At 53.3% G+C, this 16,241-nt stretch overlaps 4 protein-coding genes across 4 annotated transcripts; 2 read left to right on the forward strand and 2 right to left on the reverse strand.

The window, feature by feature from the left end:
* Positions 1–1,153: 1,153 nt before the first annotated feature.
* Positions 1,154–3,154, reverse strand: PG997_009871 (uncharacterized protein; the record flags this gene model as incomplete). Its single annotated transcript, XM_066814186.1, has 3 exons — positions 1,154–2,256; positions 2,387–2,542; positions 2,674–3,154. 3 exons carry the CDS (start codon positions 3,152–3,154, stop codon positions 1,154–1,156), a joined length of 1,740 nt encoding a protein of 579 aa, XP_066666148.1.
* Positions 3,155–4,300: 1,146 nt separating this feature from the next.
* On the forward strand, positions 4,301–5,900 carry PG997_009872 (UDP-N-acetylglucosamine pyrophosphorylase; the record flags this gene model as incomplete). Its single annotated transcript, XM_066814187.1, has 5 exons — positions 4,301–4,495; positions 4,524–4,720; positions 4,759–5,626; positions 5,685–5,777; positions 5,844–5,900. 5 exons carry the CDS (start codon positions 4,301–4,303, stop codon positions 5,898–5,900), a joined length of 1,410 nt encoding a protein of 469 aa, XP_066666149.1.
* Positions 5,901–7,880: 1,980 nt separating this feature from the next.
* Positions 7,881–9,514, reverse strand: PG997_009873 (phosphatase PSR2; the record flags this gene model as incomplete). Its single annotated transcript, XM_066814188.1, has 3 exons — positions 7,881–8,192; positions 8,249–8,398; positions 8,453–9,514. The coding sequence occupies 3 exons, from the start codon at positions 9,512–9,514 to the stop codon at positions 7,881–7,883; spliced, it is 1,524 nt and encodes a 507-aa protein (XP_066666150.1).
* Positions 9,515–13,230: 3,716 nt separating this feature from the next.
* PG997_009874 (uncharacterized protein) lies at positions 13,231–15,828 on the forward strand (the record flags this gene model as incomplete). The annotated part of the gene is made up of 2 exons (XM_066814189.1): positions 13,231–13,860; positions 13,921–15,828. The coding sequence occupies 2 exons, from the start codon at positions 13,231–13,233 to the stop codon at positions 15,826–15,828; spliced, it is 2,538 nt and encodes an 845-aa protein (XP_066666151.1).
* Between the last annotated feature and the right edge of the window lie 413 nt (positions 15,829–16,241).

Raw genomic sequence — 16,241 nt, forward strand, 5'->3', positions numbered from 1 at the left:
TGCTGTGCATACTCAAGTCTACTACCGGCGCAGTCGATACTCGTATCTTAGACGACTCGTATGGGCCCATTCCAGATATTGTCCAACTCAAACTGCGAACCTCTTCGTTCCATCGTTTCGAATATACACGAAGGAAAGAAACAGCCTGGTCTTAGTCCTTGCTCCCGCCCAGCTGATCAGGGATGGGCCGTGAAAGGGAAGACGTACAATATTTTCTAGCGGAATTGGATAATAAATGCTGGTGTCTGAGAAGTCAAGCATAGATTCCTTCGGTGCGACCTTTTGGCAACCATGTGGTCATTCCTTTTTGACTGCTTCGGTCATATCCCGAACCGAACTCCAGAGCAGTCTTGCGTTTCCAACCAGCATTACAACACCTGCCAACCTTATCCTAGATCAGATTTAGTACAGTAGCCTTGTTACCCCCTAGCTTTCGTTGCGATGCTCACGATGCTTCTTTGGCTGTGGCTAAGGGTGTCCTCGTCTCTGCCGGCTCAAGTAAAGTTGACTATAGTCAACGTTGAAGTCGAGAACCGGTGAAGCCCCTCGAGTTCTGCGTTGGCCATGTTTGCAGCCAGAGACTGCCTCGGTCAGGAGAGCCACATCCTGGCCTAGCTATACATCTTCGGCACGAATCATCGAGGGAGCAAGAAGACGTTCGTAAGTTTCTTGGGGCGGATAAGTTGAATAAGTCTGGCCTGGGCCGTCAACACATAAATTCTCCCGGGAGTCACCGTAAGTCAGTTTATTATGTCGATATTATTCGTGTCCTGCTGTATGATATGCTTGCTCTGGAACCTGTACTCAGACGAAGTCCAGAGGCCTGCTTGACCATGTCAGTCAATCATTGCTATGGGATTACACAACTGGAGGTGGGCTTCGAAAGTTCCCGCATCAAATCACGATAGCAAACGAATTCCTAGGATGAAATGTCCCGACTTCAACAGGACTTGGTATTTTTGTACATGCATGCTATTCTTAAGTGACAGAAGTAGGGACACATTCAAGCCTAGTCACAGCGAATGATCCGCGGCAGGATACTATCATCCCGCACAATACAATACGCCTTGGTATGCCCAGTAAAATGCAGTCAAAACCGATACGAACTGTGTATAGCACACAGTGGTAATCCTGCCCCAACGGCGGTGCTGAATCATGACTTGCGTCCCCTCTTGTCACGCCGTTTCCGCCGCGCCCGGCTCTTCATGTAATCTTCGTCCCGGTACTCCTCGGAAAGGTCGAACTCGTCCTCTTCGAAGTCGGGAATCGGGTGGCCCCAAGCCATGACTATACGGCCTCTCCGACTTCTTCTCATGGCGGCATCGCGCTCGTGCCGCTTGCTGAAGAACGACGTGAACTCCCGCGGTGGCGCCCAGAAATCCGAATGATGTGGCGGCGGATCAGCCCGGGATCTCCTAGCGCCTGTCGGTGCCGTATACTTGGCTCGGGCGAGTGCCTCTTCGTGTAACTGCTTGGCGATAGAAGCGTCTACGTCGCTGTGATCCGGTGGATCGCCGTCGCTCACGCTGTCGGGGATCTCTCGATCAGAATCAGCGCTAATCATTTCATCATCCTGCTCGCTGGCCTCAGCCTCGTCTTCCTCTTCTCCCGACTCACTTGGCTCTTCTGAGCCTTCCGACCCGGCTTCTCGCTCGGCTAGTGCCCGTTCTCTTTCCAGCTTCAGTCGTTTCTCCTCCTGGGTCCAGTGACGGAACTTCTCCAGGATAGCCTGGCAGCCATGAATGAAGTGATCTCGTGCTGGCTCAAATGTCTTTTTCCGGCTCTCGGTGACTCCATTGACACCCATCGTCCTTAGCCAGTCATGGCCCTGTAGGTCGCTGAGCAGTCGCACTATTTGGTCACGCTCGTGCTGTGCCCGTCCTCTCTCTGTGTTGCGGATCGACTTTTCCAGCCGTTCGGCTCTTCTGTGTGCAGGTTCATAGTGTTCGTCTGCGAGAGGGTCCTCATCGTCATCGTTGTCGTTGTCTTGGACAAGTGCATTACTAACAATTTCCGAATCAAACAGGTTCGTGTACAGCTCGTCTCCGTATGATTTTACAGGGAAATCGTCATTCGGCGATGCAAACGTTGAACGAGAGTGCGCTAGCTGACTGTCAGACTTGGCTGTGTGAGATGCTGGCCCTGCATCATGATGGGCAGCATGTCGGCTTGGCAAAATGCGGCCGCCCTGAGCCTGCGCATCAGGGGTTGTATTAGAGTCAAAGACGACTATGGGAGTATCGACATTGAGGACATCTGTTAAAGGAGGTTCAAGTCAGCAAAATCCAATGCTTGCAGGCCACTAATGAATAATAAATAGAAACAAAGGGGCCTGCAGGGCTGCGAGGCTGCAGGGCTGGGCCAGACTGTCTTGGGTTTTACGTACGCTGCTCCTTTGGATCGTTGCCAATTACCTCATCGTAATCGGGGAAGTAGGCCGAAAGCTCGCTTTTGAATCTCGTTTGTTCCTGTGAACGTAGTTTTCGGCCTCCCTGCTCCTTGGGCTGCTGTGCGACATCGGTTGCGTTCGGCTGGAGCCTGTCTAGTTCGTGTTTAATGCCATTTTTAAGTTTTTCTTGGTGCCGTGTAAGTGACGGCAGCGGTGATTGTTGGTCGTTGTGGTTGCTGCTGTCGACCGAGGTGGTGGCCGTCTGGCTGTGTGATGCTGCTGACTGATCGGCAGCGGCGGCAAAAGGGGGCGGAGATTCCGAGGAGGAGGGAGGAGGGGGGTTTGCTGTTGTCGTTGCTGGTGCAGTTTTCGCTGCGTTGTCGCGACGGTCGCTGGTTTGGCGGCGGTCGGAGTGGTGCTCTGGGGTCTCACCGCAATTGATTTCGGTGGGCTAATGCCGGGAGGTATGGATCGCGAGAGGATTTCTACAGCGATTCGGGCCCTTTTGGACTTTGGATGGTCCAAGTTGGTGTCGATTATCTCCAGAGGGCGCTTCATTCGAGCGGGATGGGTTTGCTGAGGGAGGTTTGGGTGGCTGCTGCGCGTCGAGGTTGTGGTCGCGATACTGTTGCTGCTGCCAGCAGTAGGGGCAGTGGTGGTAATGTCGCTCCGACCCCGTTTCGCAGCGCTTCGCCCGCTACTGCGCTCCTGTCGCTGCTGGGCCTCTGAAGCGTGTCGGGTGGACCGCCGGTTGATTGTCGCCATTGGTAAGAATGGTGCAGATTGTTGGCAGAAACCGTCGGCATGGTTTTCTCAGGGTACACGCATCAAGAAGCTGGTTTCATCGCGATTCAACATGGTCTGCTGCAGGGTGAATTGAGATGCGCTTGCGATCTTTCCTCTTCTGAAGTTGGGTCGACTGCTGTGCTTTTGGGCAACAAGCATCAATCGGAGCGCTGGAGACAGTGGACTTATTAGGGACCAACTGAAGCTCCAGGTAGCTTATGTAGCTTGCCTTTAGGGGGTTCTAGCGCATCAAACACCTACAGAGCTTCTCCTTTAGCTGACCATTAGCTGGTACGCATGAATCCAACCCACTGTAATAAGCATGTGAGCACTGGCCTGGCCTGGCCTGGCGTCTCCCCAATCCAGCTTTCCGCGTTACAGAAGGGACAGCAATGGCTTCCGGATTGGCTAGCGAACAGCTGAACAATAAGAACTTTGGGGCGAGAGAGGGTGAGTTTAAATTATTGCAATGTTGTGGAAAGGCGTGCAAACATTTTAACATGCTCTTGAGATGGGAAAGGCCCACGTTGAGCAAATGTTAAACCTCCATTCTATTACAAACCGGCCTGCTCCTGTGTAGGTATGTATGTTAGTCCATTCACCTCCAGTAGTGTGGTATGAAGGCAAATACGTCAGAATCAGCTGTGAACCTTTGCATGGCATGCCTCTGCGCAGTAAATACCCGTTTCTTGTCGCGTGTCTGATTGGACTGGCAAAACTCGTTCAATCTACGCTCTTGGGTCGACTGTACCAAAACATCCGAACCCATGAACCAATTCGACCTTGCATATACGATCCCGTGGGGTTACCTTGACTCCTTGAGGTATCCAGCCATGCGGGCTGTGCTGGTGGTGCCAGCTTTTGAGGAATCGTAGCGCAGAATAGCACATCGTGTCCGCAGTTTCAGCTATATTCGCTCCTTTGTCCAACCAACCGGGTAGAACTAAGGCAGGGCACTAGTCGGAAGCCAAGCTATAAATAAAGTCAAGGACCCCTCCCCCTTTGCTTCCAGGGTCTATTCCTGCTTGTTGATCCCCAACTTAACCTGTCTCTCTCCGTGACGACTTTCCTCCCACTCTCCCAAGTACTATATACTACTATACCTACCCCACGCCCGACATCAACATGGCGCCGGCACCTTTCAACGAGCAGAACGTCCAGGCCCAGAAGGAGCGGTATGCCGCTGCCGGCCAGGGCCAGGTGCACACCTTCTACGACTCCCTTTCCGATGCCGAGAAGGAGGCCCTCTACCTCCAGCTCGAGGGCTTCGACCCCAAGGAGATCAACGAGATCACCCAGCGAGCCCTGAGCCCCGCCCAGGCCGAAGAGAAGCCCCCCCACCGTCGAGCCCCTCCCCGAGTCCGCCACCGCCAGCATCCTCGACTCCAAGCAGGAGGACATTGACCGGTGGTACGAGCTGGGCCTGAAGCTCATTTCCGAGAACAAGGTGGCCGTCGTGCTCATGGCCGGCGGCCAGGGCACCCGCCTGGGCAGCAAGGCCCCCAAGGGCTGCTTCAACATCAAGCTGCCCTCGGGCAAGTCCCTGTTCCAGATCCAGGCCGAGCGAATCCTGAAGGCGCAAGAGCTGGCACAGAAGAAGCACTCCCCAAGGAGAAGGTCACCATCCCCTGGTACGTCATGACCAGCGGCCCGACCCGCCAGAACACCGAGAAGTTCTTCAACGGGGAGTCGCTGGGCGACATCCTGCCCGACGAGACCGAGGAGGACCGCCAAAAGCGTGGTTCTTACTTCGGCATGGAGAAGGAAGATGTCATGATCTTCGAGCAGGGTGTCCTACCTTGCATCTCCAACGAGGGCAAGATCATGCTCGAGGGCAAGGGCAAGGTCGCCGTCGCCCCCGATGGCAACGGTGGACTGTACAAGGCCCTGTACCAGGCCCCCATCACGTCCAAGTTCGGCGCCGATTCCGCGACCGTGCTCAAGGACATGAAGGCACGAGGCGTTGAGCACATCCACGCCTACTGTGTCGACAACTGCCTGGTCAAGGTGGCCGACCCCGTCTTCATCGGCTTCTCGGCCGAGAAGAGTGTGTCGCTGGCCACCAAGGTGGTCCGCAAGCGCAACGCGACCGAGTCGGTGGGCCTGATCCTGTCCAAGAACGGCAAGCCCGACGTGGTCGAGTACTCCGAAATCGACAGCGCCACGGCCGAGGCCAAGGATGCCAAGCAGCCCGACGTGCTCAAGTTCCGCGCCGCCAACATCGTCAACCACTACTACTCCTTCGCCTACCTCAACGGCATGGACCAGTGGATGGCCAAGCTGCCCCACCACATCGCCCGCAAGAAGATCCCCTGCGTCGACACCGAGTCCGGCAACGCCGTCAAGCCCGAGAAGCCCAACGGCATCAAGCTCGAGCAGTTCGTGTTCGACAACTTCAACATGCTGGAGCTTAACGATTTCGCCTGCCTCGAGGTCAAGCGCGAGGGAGGAGTTCTCCCCCTTGAAGAACGGCACCGACGCCAAGGATGATAACATGATCACCAGCAAGAGCGACATCCTGTCCCAGGGTCAGCGATGGGCCACGGCTGCTGGGGCTGTCGTCAAGAACGAGGGTCTCGAAGTATCCCCGTTGACAAGCTACGTAAGTTCAACCGTCCCTCGTCAGGTGCGGAGTTTCCAGCGCAAATTACTAATGTTCGCTTTATAGGCTGGCGAGGGTCTGGAGAAATACAAGGGCCAGGAGATTTCTGCTGAAGCAATCTAAGTCTCCTACGAGGAGATGGACTGGTTATGGATTAGACAAAAAGCAACTGATTGAATGTTTTATGACACGGACAAGTAGAAATTCTGAGATACAGTCTCGCACTTCGGGGCTTGAAAATCCAGTCTGAATATAATACTGTAACACAGCAATGCGTGCATTAGAGGCTATTAGATCGTGCAGGTAATCCAGCTCTCGTGACAGGACACAATGTCACACCTATTATGGCAAACTCAACTCCTCTTGCAGCCATGTCGAACGGTGCCGTAGCAATCCCTTCACCAAAAAGTCATGTAGATAGTCAATCGAACTCCAAGTTCATTTCTATTGGTATGAAATACAGTCATAAACATCGGCTGGATGAATCTAGTACAATAGTCGGGAATCTTCGCTATAGAAGCATGTTACCCACTTCTTGATAGTAACCTCATCCTGGTTCCACGACGATATACGAAGGGTTCCATACTTACTCTTGAGCTCAATAGTTCTCACCTTTTGAATCTGATATACTACATGTACTTTCCGAAGCAGAGTAGGGGCCATGGCTCTTGAACCTCACTCCCTATCCTTATACACGATCTTCCCTATACAAAGGGTTGCTTCGTCGTCGCCGACCACAACAAAACATGCCTCCTGTCAAAACACCGACTAGTATCATAGGTCATCATAGAGTGCATTTCTTCCATCATCCGATGTGGTGTAGTGGCTAACATTACACGCTCTCATTAAAGATCCGTGTAGCCCGGGGTTCGATTCCCCGCATCGGAGGTATTTCTTCTTTTGCGCTTTTTGCCCTCCCGCTCAACACTCTATTGAGCGGTTCGTGAACTGATAGAAGCTCATCGAGCTTGACATTTCGACTATAGCATTTCTTTTTGTCAGCATAACGAATACCTATCACCAGAACTGCACACTGGGTTAGTCCTTTGATTCCCCCACCACCCCAGTAGTTCTCAAAACCGCATCAGCTGTAACATATACAGAGAACGGAAACTGGAGATGTGTCTCGCATCAGGCCTCCCTGCCGTCCCCTAACTTCCACCATCAGTTTCAAACAAACACAGACTATAGTTTTGTATCCATTATAAGTAGCACCTCAACTAGTTAGTGCACGCAAAATACTGGTACGATTACAAGGCCTCTTTGAATCTGTGGTATCCTAATCAACGCTTTACATAAAATCCCCGAGAAGCACATAGCGCCCAGGTCTGCCCTCCGCTTTTATGCTCGGTTGACGACCCCTTCTTCCTGCCTCCCCGCCTCGTCCTCTCTCCCTTGAAACTGCTTCCCGAAATGCTCACCCATCACCACCCCGAAGCTTGCTCTCATAGCTGTAGAAAGCAAGACAGGCCTTTTGAACCGCCTAAGAGAAGAAGGGGGTATCCGGTTTTGCCTGGGCAACATATGAAAAAAAGAAGCCCACTGCAAAGTTTGTATACATCAACCTGAGTCCCAAAAAAATTGGCCTGCAAGCAGACCCCCAGAGCTAAGAACACCCTGTAAATGTGTGCTGTGCTGTGCTACCGATGCACCGCAGTGCAGAGAAGAGACGTGACAAAGGAAAACCAAATATTTTTCTGTACTGCATTGTACCAACAACACCCTATTCCACCTCCGCCAACTGCTCCAGACTTGGGGTACGAACGCTCAGATGCGCGCACCTTGCAACGGAGACTTGCACTCATGGCGAAGTACATCACCGCACGGCGTGCAAAGCCTCGGGCGTTTCTCTGAGACACCGCCAGAGTTGCCACGTAAGCGGAGTTTCGTTCTATTTTGAACTAGGGACCTGGTTTCCGCTGTGTCAGGCAAGTAGACAACTGACCCAACAGATAACCGGCCCGGGAGAAAACTGCTCCCAATCGCTGATTATATATGATTAAACTGTACATCTACACAAATCATCACCCAACGCCTTCCGCTATGATGTGCTCGATGGGCCCGGGCTGCAATTGAGTTTGGGGATGTTGGAAGAAAGAACTTTTAAAGAGTAACGTCGAGGACGAGGCTGACGTCCTGGACGTTGGAGCCTGCCAAATCCTCAAGAACCGGGATGAGATCTAATAATTCATTATCGTGGGCATCGGAGAACCAACTGCTGATGGGTACGGCATGTTGCGGGTGGAAGATGTAGGATGTGGGCGAGTTGTCGATGATGATGGTGTCTTTCAGATCACGGCCAACCTGGGACAGGTCCTTGACGTAGTTTCCTTGGTGGTTGTAGCAGCTTTCCCGGAAAAGCCTGTGGTGGACGACCTTGTGGATGTCGAGCTGATCGAGAAGGGGGTCGCCGTACTATTCGAAACCAGTTAGGACCGTACGGCTCAGAGGGATGCGAGCGTGCAACTTACCTTAGAGACTGATGCAGTAAATACCACGACTTCATAAAGCTCACCCACCCGCTTCATGAACTGATCAACACCGGGCCGCTTGATGACGTAGACATTATGATAGTTCCCTTCGATTTCGACGGGTATCGTGAAGTCGGCTTGGTGTAGAATCTAGAACACGAGTCAGACATCTTGCGCAACAGGCTATTACAAGCGGATACATACCTTGAATGAAGAGTGGACCAAGGTTTCGTCAAGATCCAGAACAAGGCACTTTCTGCCCTTCATGTGAGGCTCAATAGGAGGCAATAAGAACTTTTGCTCCGGTGTTGACTCGGTCACCGCAACTGCTTTCTCCTCGGGAACGGCCGCAGGCGGAGTGGGTGCCTCTACAGGCGCCGGAGGCGGCGACTGTACCGCACTCTGCTCCTGCTCTTCGGGAACAACGACCGGTTGCTTTACCCGAGCCGAAGTATCGGCATCGGGCATAGCTACATCGCCGTCGCTATCCTTTGGGGCGGAAGCATCTGCACTCTGTTCGGCCTTCTCCGGGATCTCGGAGACTGGAGGGTTCACGGTGATGCCTGGTCCCGTCGCGCCCACTAGGGTGGTCTGTTTTGACTCGCTCTCATGGTCTCCCACGGTAGACTGGTCCTGCGCAGCGGATCCGGAGGCGCGCTTCGTCTTCGACTGCTCAGGTGTGGGGACGGCTTGAGTTTGCGGGTCCTTTTCCTTCTCCTTTTCCGGCAATTGACTCTTGCTGCCTGTAGTTTGTTCCGATGGTGTGCCAGTGCGCCGGCTTGATGTCAGCTGCCGGGGCGGGATTCTGTCCAGCTTGTGAGACGGGAGAGCCTCCTCTCCGCCTTCTAGCGCATTTCCGTGGTCTGGCACCACACAGCAGCCCAGCATCGACAGTAGACCGCCCTTCTTGCGTTTCTGGGGTGCTCCAGCCGGCGAATTAGGTTGCGTGGAGCCCGGTGTGTTGGCTGGGCCCGTCCCAGCCCCAGAGCGGTTGCTGGACGCGCTCCCGTTCCGCTGCCGGCCCAACATGCTGTTCTTGGATTCTTTGGAGTGACCACCGATGCTGTCTCTCGACTCGTTTGCCGTCACGCCGCTGAGTCCGGTTGCCGTCGGCGATGACTGGTTCTTTTGGGAAGATGATCGCGAAGGTACGTGGAGCAGACCTCTGCTCTTTTTCGAACTGGACCCGTCTTCTTGCGCAAGCGATGTCCTCTCTTTGGATCCGTCGTAGTCAGCTTGGGGTTTCTCCTCGATGCCCTTCGACATATCTACACGGAAATACGGCGGGTGTCGGCAGATTCTCGAGCGAGAAGGTCGATGCTGCGGCACTGGAATAAAGGGTAAGCGATGGTCTCGGGGCTCGTTGCTAGCGTTTAGGAACAGTGCGTTGCGAGGTGGTATGCAGGATGCGGCAGATTGAGAATGATTTGGGGTCGTCTTCTGATGGTGCGCTCAATGGCCCGAGGAAGCGGTGGGAGGACACAACGTGTCACAGGGTAACACAGTGGTAAGGGTTCCCCCTTAAACCAGCTTCGGGACGATGTGCCTTCGCTGGCAGGCAGTGATGGACGGATAGGAAGAGTCACGAGCGATGCCAGTGGTGGCTTGCCACTGCAGAGGCAAAGGCAGTTGATTGAACGTGATCGGTCACTCACCTCGGCGGAATGTGCTGTCGAGCCTCGAATGGCTGCCCAACCCCTAACGCAGCAATCAAATTAGTGGCCGTTGGGGCCGGTCGGAATTCGGCGCCGTAGTTCGCAGCCAGAATTCAGGACTGAGGTTTGGATGCGAAGCGCAAACCGAATTGAAAGAGTCCGATGAAAAGGGCGACGCTGGTGGTGCACGAACGGAAAAAGGTTGAGTGAGGCTGAAGATGGTTTCGCGCGTCGTGACCCGTGGTAAGGAGGTATCGTGGTAGCAGTAGCGTAGCGCAGGTAGCTGGCTGGGGGCTTCGGTGGAGATCGGCAGAGTACTTAACGCGGAAATGGCTTTACTGGGTGCTGGCTGCTGCAACTTGGGCTCTGTGGAGAGAACGAGGGAGGTACTAATCACGGCGAAGAGAAGAAAAGGGAAGAAGAAAAAAAAAGCACAGGACTCGCGCCGATCGACAAGAAGAGCTAGGCGGGAAGAGAAAGGGTGGGCAAGTAATAACACGAACAGAAGAACCCGAATTACTGAATCGAATCGAAAGACGGTGACTACGAGTGTCGGCGCAAGAGGCTTCGCATCGCAGCTGGGTGCAGAAGTAGGAGGTAGACAGAAGGGTACGAAGGGTAGGGTAGGGTGTGCGAGAAGGAGGATGAAGGTGTAAGATGATGGTCCCCGTAGACGTCGAGGCAGATAGGGAATCGGATGAATTGCACGCTATTCTGGGTTCTGGGTGGGAGGCTAGCCTAGCCTTGGACTTGTTGCTGGTAGACGCTGGCTTACTTGGGCCTTCGGGCCTCTAGCACCCACAAGCGAGATGATGTCCAAGATTGGGGGCAATCTACCGTCCAGCACCGAGCTTGGAAAGGACAAAAGGACAGCAGGAATACGGCCGGCTGCCTGCCCCCATGCCATGCCTGATGCCCCCCTGCTCAGGACCAGGACTGAGGACTGAGGACTGAGGACCTGCCCATGAAGCCGGGCAATGCTAGGCCGAGAGTCTTGAGGAGACACCCGCCAGCGCGCAAATTGTAGGGTACCTCTCAATGTCACTGGCTGATCAGCAATCCGTCAGTGAGCCGACTGGGAAATTCCCCAATCTGTCCCTCTCTCTCCAGTCCTGTCCGTCCTTTTCTTTTGTGGCCTTGCTCTCCCATCTTTATTACCGATTGTCTCCCAGCTCGCACCACTACCGGCAAGACGGCTTCCAACTGTTATTTGGTCAATTTCTGCTACAGGACTGGCAACATTGAACCCATGAGCCGTTGCTGCTTGGTAAAATAAGGGCACCCAACCCAGCGCAGCGCCTACTCCTAACTCTCCGCAGTGGTCGAGGACGAAATGGTTTAATCAATCGCAGTATGGGTCGCACGACCCTAGCAAGCATGGCGGCCCACCTATAGTGGAAATACCCCCGAGTTGTATTGAAGCTAAGCGTCGCGACTTTCATATCGAATAATCTGTTAGACCCGCCGCGCAGTCAACATACCAAATCTTAACTAATGCATGGTCCTTCAAGTATCACTTGTCAAATTGTCAGGCCGCTCTCGTCCACTTTATCTACGCTTGCTCCATAGCCATGCTCCTGGCCTCCACCACCATCTGCATCAACGAGTAATTGAAGATGGGACAGGCATATACATACTGTACTGTGACCCTTTGCGCCTTTGCGAGTTGACAACAAGCTCCTGGACGGGCCAGTGGCCGCGCGAACTTGGCGTGAACAAGACTAGATGCAAAATTAATGCGCCGGCCTCGTCTCCTCTCTGCTTCATGCTCGCGGCTCACTGCCTCCACCACGGTGGTCACTGGCTGACGATGACTGACCTCCGACGGCCAGAGCTTGGAGGTGCTTGAGGTTGGTGAGATCCGCACCCCTGAAGACCGAAGGCGCTTCATCAAGACAGCCTACATAATGCCTCCAGAAATGCCCCGCGTCCCAACGGTCGCCCATTGGCTCTCATCCCCGAGAGACCGTGGGCTCGAGTCTCTGCATAAGGTAATGGCTCTGTTGTTTGCAATGCTGCGTTTTGCGGTCGCCGCTCGTTCTGCCATAGGCGAGAGTTCCGGTGCTAATAATAATAATGGCGTTGCGGGCTCTCTCAGGTAGGACCTGGAGTTCTGTACAGCACCAATCTTGCCATCTTCCTGTTACCGAGTCAAAGTGAGGGAGTACATGTGCTTCTGCCATCTTATTGGCTCCCGTACCGCCGGCCTAGTGACTGCTCATGCAAACACTTCAGACACTGGAACCACTCAGCGATGGTTACTACGTCAATCCAGCGAACTATGATGGCGTTTGGAACACATTTCAGGGGAAACCTGCAAACCAAATGTGATGAATCTGGACGGCATTTCCTTGCTTTGCAGTTGACCATTGATCACACCCCGCGTGAGCGCTTCCTGTAGGTTTGCCTGTAGGTGCCCCCGCGCTCACAGGGGCTTGCTGATGAACACATGCCTCTATTTTTGACCTTAAAAGGATGCCCCAGCACGAGCTTCCCTCGCCTACTTGGTTTTGGGTAGCTGCGGTGGACGAAATACATATAGGTTCAACCTCTAGCTTTAGCTGCAAGTAAAACTGATGCTTGCTCCTTGCTTGGTTTTCAAGGGATTCCTTGACGTGGTAAACGACGGGAGGCGAGGCAAGGGTAAATTGTCAACAGTGGCGGCCTCGCAGTCGTGCGAACAAACTACATCGACAACCCCAATGGCTGTACTAGGATCACGCCACCTATTTTTATTCAAAAGTATTGCACCGAGAAACATGAGAGTAATCGGATCGATTTGTTTTGTTGTTATTTCATTTTCCCTGTTTTTATTTTCGGGCTAATCGGTAGAATAAACTATTAACACTCCGTCTATTCGGCCATATGGGAGGGTTGAGTCGGTTGACAATGTGGTTGATTCGTGCGACTGACTGTCTCTCTCAGCTGGCTGGGGCCGTAAATTGTAAATTGGGGTCGGAGAATCTGGGGTAAGCAGGCTCTGGTGGGGACCCGACCATCAGCGACCTCCAACCTCGGAATTGGGGCATGGGCCATCTCATCACATGCTCACATGTCGGAACCTCTGATGACGTCCGGGAGAAACAACACAACAAGTTCGGCCAACTGCAATCAATACCTAAACGTGCACTATCCCAATTGCGCATCATTTGGACCTTATATATCTCGCTTTCTACGAAATTATACGTCCAGGCATTCTGTCCCCGCTGTTCTTGTGCCATCCCCGTCGTCTTTGTTGGATTCCGCCTTTGTCCATTGCGCTCCACAGCATGGCGATGCGGTCACTTGGTAACTGAACGAAACGGCTCCTCGCTGTGCTTCGTAACCATGGCCGCGCAGTCCACATTGCGCCATTCGGCGTCCGAGGACGTCTTGATGGCCTTTATCGACAAGTATAAGAATCTGATCCAGGATCGGCTCCGGAGAACCACGAAGCGCACCAAGCTTCTGGCCACCATAGCGCTAGCGACAACTATTATCCTCAGTGCCGAAGGCAGTCGGCGATGGTGGAAGAAGCGCCATGCAGAGAAAGAGCAGGGAAGGAAGCTTCTGCGAAAGAACTCCTGGCTGTTCAACAAGGATGGATCGCGCACCATATATGTCCCTTACAAGGACAGCACCTCCAAGGTCGTAATCCATAGGACCAAGCCCCTGACTTTTGAGGCGCATCGTCGACTGTTCCTTAACCCGCCCAAGATTTCCGGCCTTGGCGATGGTACTGTGCCTTCAGCCCAGGCTAAGCCCGGGCTCAACTTGGCCTTTTTGCATCAGTTCTTAAGCTTGATGAGCATCATGATCCCTCGCTGGACGAGCAAAGAGGCGGGACTTCTACTTAGTCACGGTGTTTTCCTGATGCTCAGGACATACCTGTCGCTTGTCGTAGCACGATTAGATGGCGAGATCGTGCGAGATCTGGTTGCCGGCAATGGGAAGCTGTTCCTCTGGGGACTCGTTAAGGTGGGTTGCAATCATATATCCTGAAGCCTATAGACGTGCACTAACTGCTTGTCTCTTTAGTGGTGCGGGCTGGGGAGCTTTGCTTCATACGTGAACTCCATGATCAAGTTCTTGGAGTCAAAGGTGTCCATCGCCTTCCGAACCCGTCTCACCCGCTACATTCACGACTTGTATCTGAATGACAACCTGAACTACTATAAACTCTCCAACCTAGACGGTGGGGTCGGTCAAGGGGCGGACCAGTTCATTACCCAAGACCTAACACTGTTTTGTGCCTCGGCAGCCAACCTGTACTCATCACTCGGCAAACCCTTTGTCGATATTTGTGTATTCAACTATCAGCTGTATCAGTCTCTTGGTCCCCTGGCACTGACTGGCCTCTTGAGTAATTACTTCCTGACAGCGAGCATTTTACGAAAGCTCTCGCCGCCTTTTGGGAAACTCAAAGCCGTCGAGGGTCGCAAGGAGGGCGACTTCCGAGCGCTGCATGCCCGGCTGATAGCCAATGCCGAGGAAGTCGCCTTCTATGGTGGTGCTGAGATGGAGAAGACTTTTCTCAACAGAGAATTCAAGTCTTTAAAGAGCTGGATGGAGGGCATTTACATGCTCAAGATCCGATACAACATCCTCGAGGACTTCATCCTGAAATATAGCTGGAGCGCTTATGGCTATCTACTGTCCTCGTTGCCAACGTTCCTTCCAGCTTGGGGTGGTCTGGGTGGCGCACTAGAGATGGCTGACAGTGCAGAGAAAGGCGGCCGCGAACGTGGCCGTATGAAGGAATTCATCACGAACAAACGGCTCATGCTGTCGCTTGCCGATGCTGGAGGCAGAATGATGTATTCGATCAAGGATCTCTCAGAACTTGCTGGTTACACCAGTCGTGTATACACGCTCATCTCGACACTGCATCGGGTTCATGCCAACGCCTATGTCCCGCGCCCTACTGGAAACGAACTTTACTCGCTTTCAGACGTTCAAGGAACCACTCAAAAGGGGTTCGACGGAGTTCGGCTCGAGCATGTGCCTGTCGTTGCACCTGGCCTGTGGCCTCAGGGCGGTGATGAGCTCATTGAGTCGCTTGGCTTGATCGTACGTAACGGTGAGCATCTCCTGATATCTGGGCCAAACGGTGTTGGTAAATCCGCCATTACGCGTATCCTTGCCGGTCTGTGGCCAGTATATCGGGGCTTGATGAGTCGGCCAAAGTCCATAGGAGAGGACGGCATAATGTTCCTACCACAGCGCCCCTATCTCAGCATTGGTACGCTTCGCGACCAAGTCATTTACCCGGATGGCGAGGTGGACATGCGACTGAAACGAAAGTCCGAAGATGACCTGCAGCGAGCACTCGATGCGGCTCGTCTTGGCTATCTGCCTGATCGGGAAGGAGGCTGGGACACCCGCAAGGAATGGAAGGACGTCTTCAGTGGCGGCGAGAAGCAGCGTGTTGGCTTTGCACGCCTCCTGTACCACGAACCCAAATATGCCATTATTGACGAGGGCACCAGTGCGGTATCGAGTGACGTGGAGGGATTACTCTACGAAACTTGCAAGGAAAAGGGCATCAGTAAGTTAACCCGCGACTGTTCGTCTACACCTAAAAGCAAGGCTAACCAACAAATCACAGCTCTTATTACGATTTCTACGCGTGCTTCTTTGAAGAAATATCATACTTTCAACCTTGTTTTGGGCATGGGTGACGACGGTTCCGAATGGGAATTTGAGCGAATTGGTACGGAACGCGAAAAGATGCACGTCGAGCGTGAGCTGCAGGAGCTGCGTGAGAGGCTCGCCCAGGTGGAAGAGTGGAAACAGCGGCGCGAGGAGATCGAGAAAGAACTGGCCCAGGTGTGGACGGCGGATGGGAAGGACGAGCCCCTGAGCCCTCCGCCGTACGTGGCGGAAGAAGGGTCCCAGCCGGTCACGGATTCGGATGAGTTTGTAGAGGCCCCTGAGAACAGCTGAAAAGCCGTCGATTGCAAACAACCATGTATTCGTATGGAATTTACAAAGATCTTTTAACCCGATAACAGACAGGGTGGCATGCATCGTATGAATCGTTCAGCGGTATTCCCATCACTATGAGAGAGATGTTGAAGAAGGAACAGGGTAAACATGGGGTTAGCAGGCAGTATCCTTGTTAGGCCAACGCTACCATCTCGGCTACCGTTCTCTCCGCCATGGGACACATCCAATCAAACTTCTTGCACAGGGTGGAAGTTGATCGGCCATGTTTGGATAGATCTGCGTCGATATCCTAAGACTAGCTTTTGGGCCATACTGTACCAATATCGTCCTCCGTCCAATGTCAACACACTATAACATTAGCTTCGCAAACCGCCGAGGGCTGGTGCGGGAAAACGTCGTCATTCCAAGTA

The sequence above is a fragment of the Apiospora hydei genome, assembly GCF_038363865.1.
Source record: "Apiospora hydei strain CBS 114990 chromosome Unknown utg000007l_segment0_segment0, whole genome shotgun sequence".
In the NCBI taxonomy this organism is placed as follows: Eukaryota; Fungi; Ascomycota; class Sordariomycetes; order Amphisphaeriales; family Apiosporaceae; genus Apiospora; species Apiospora hydei.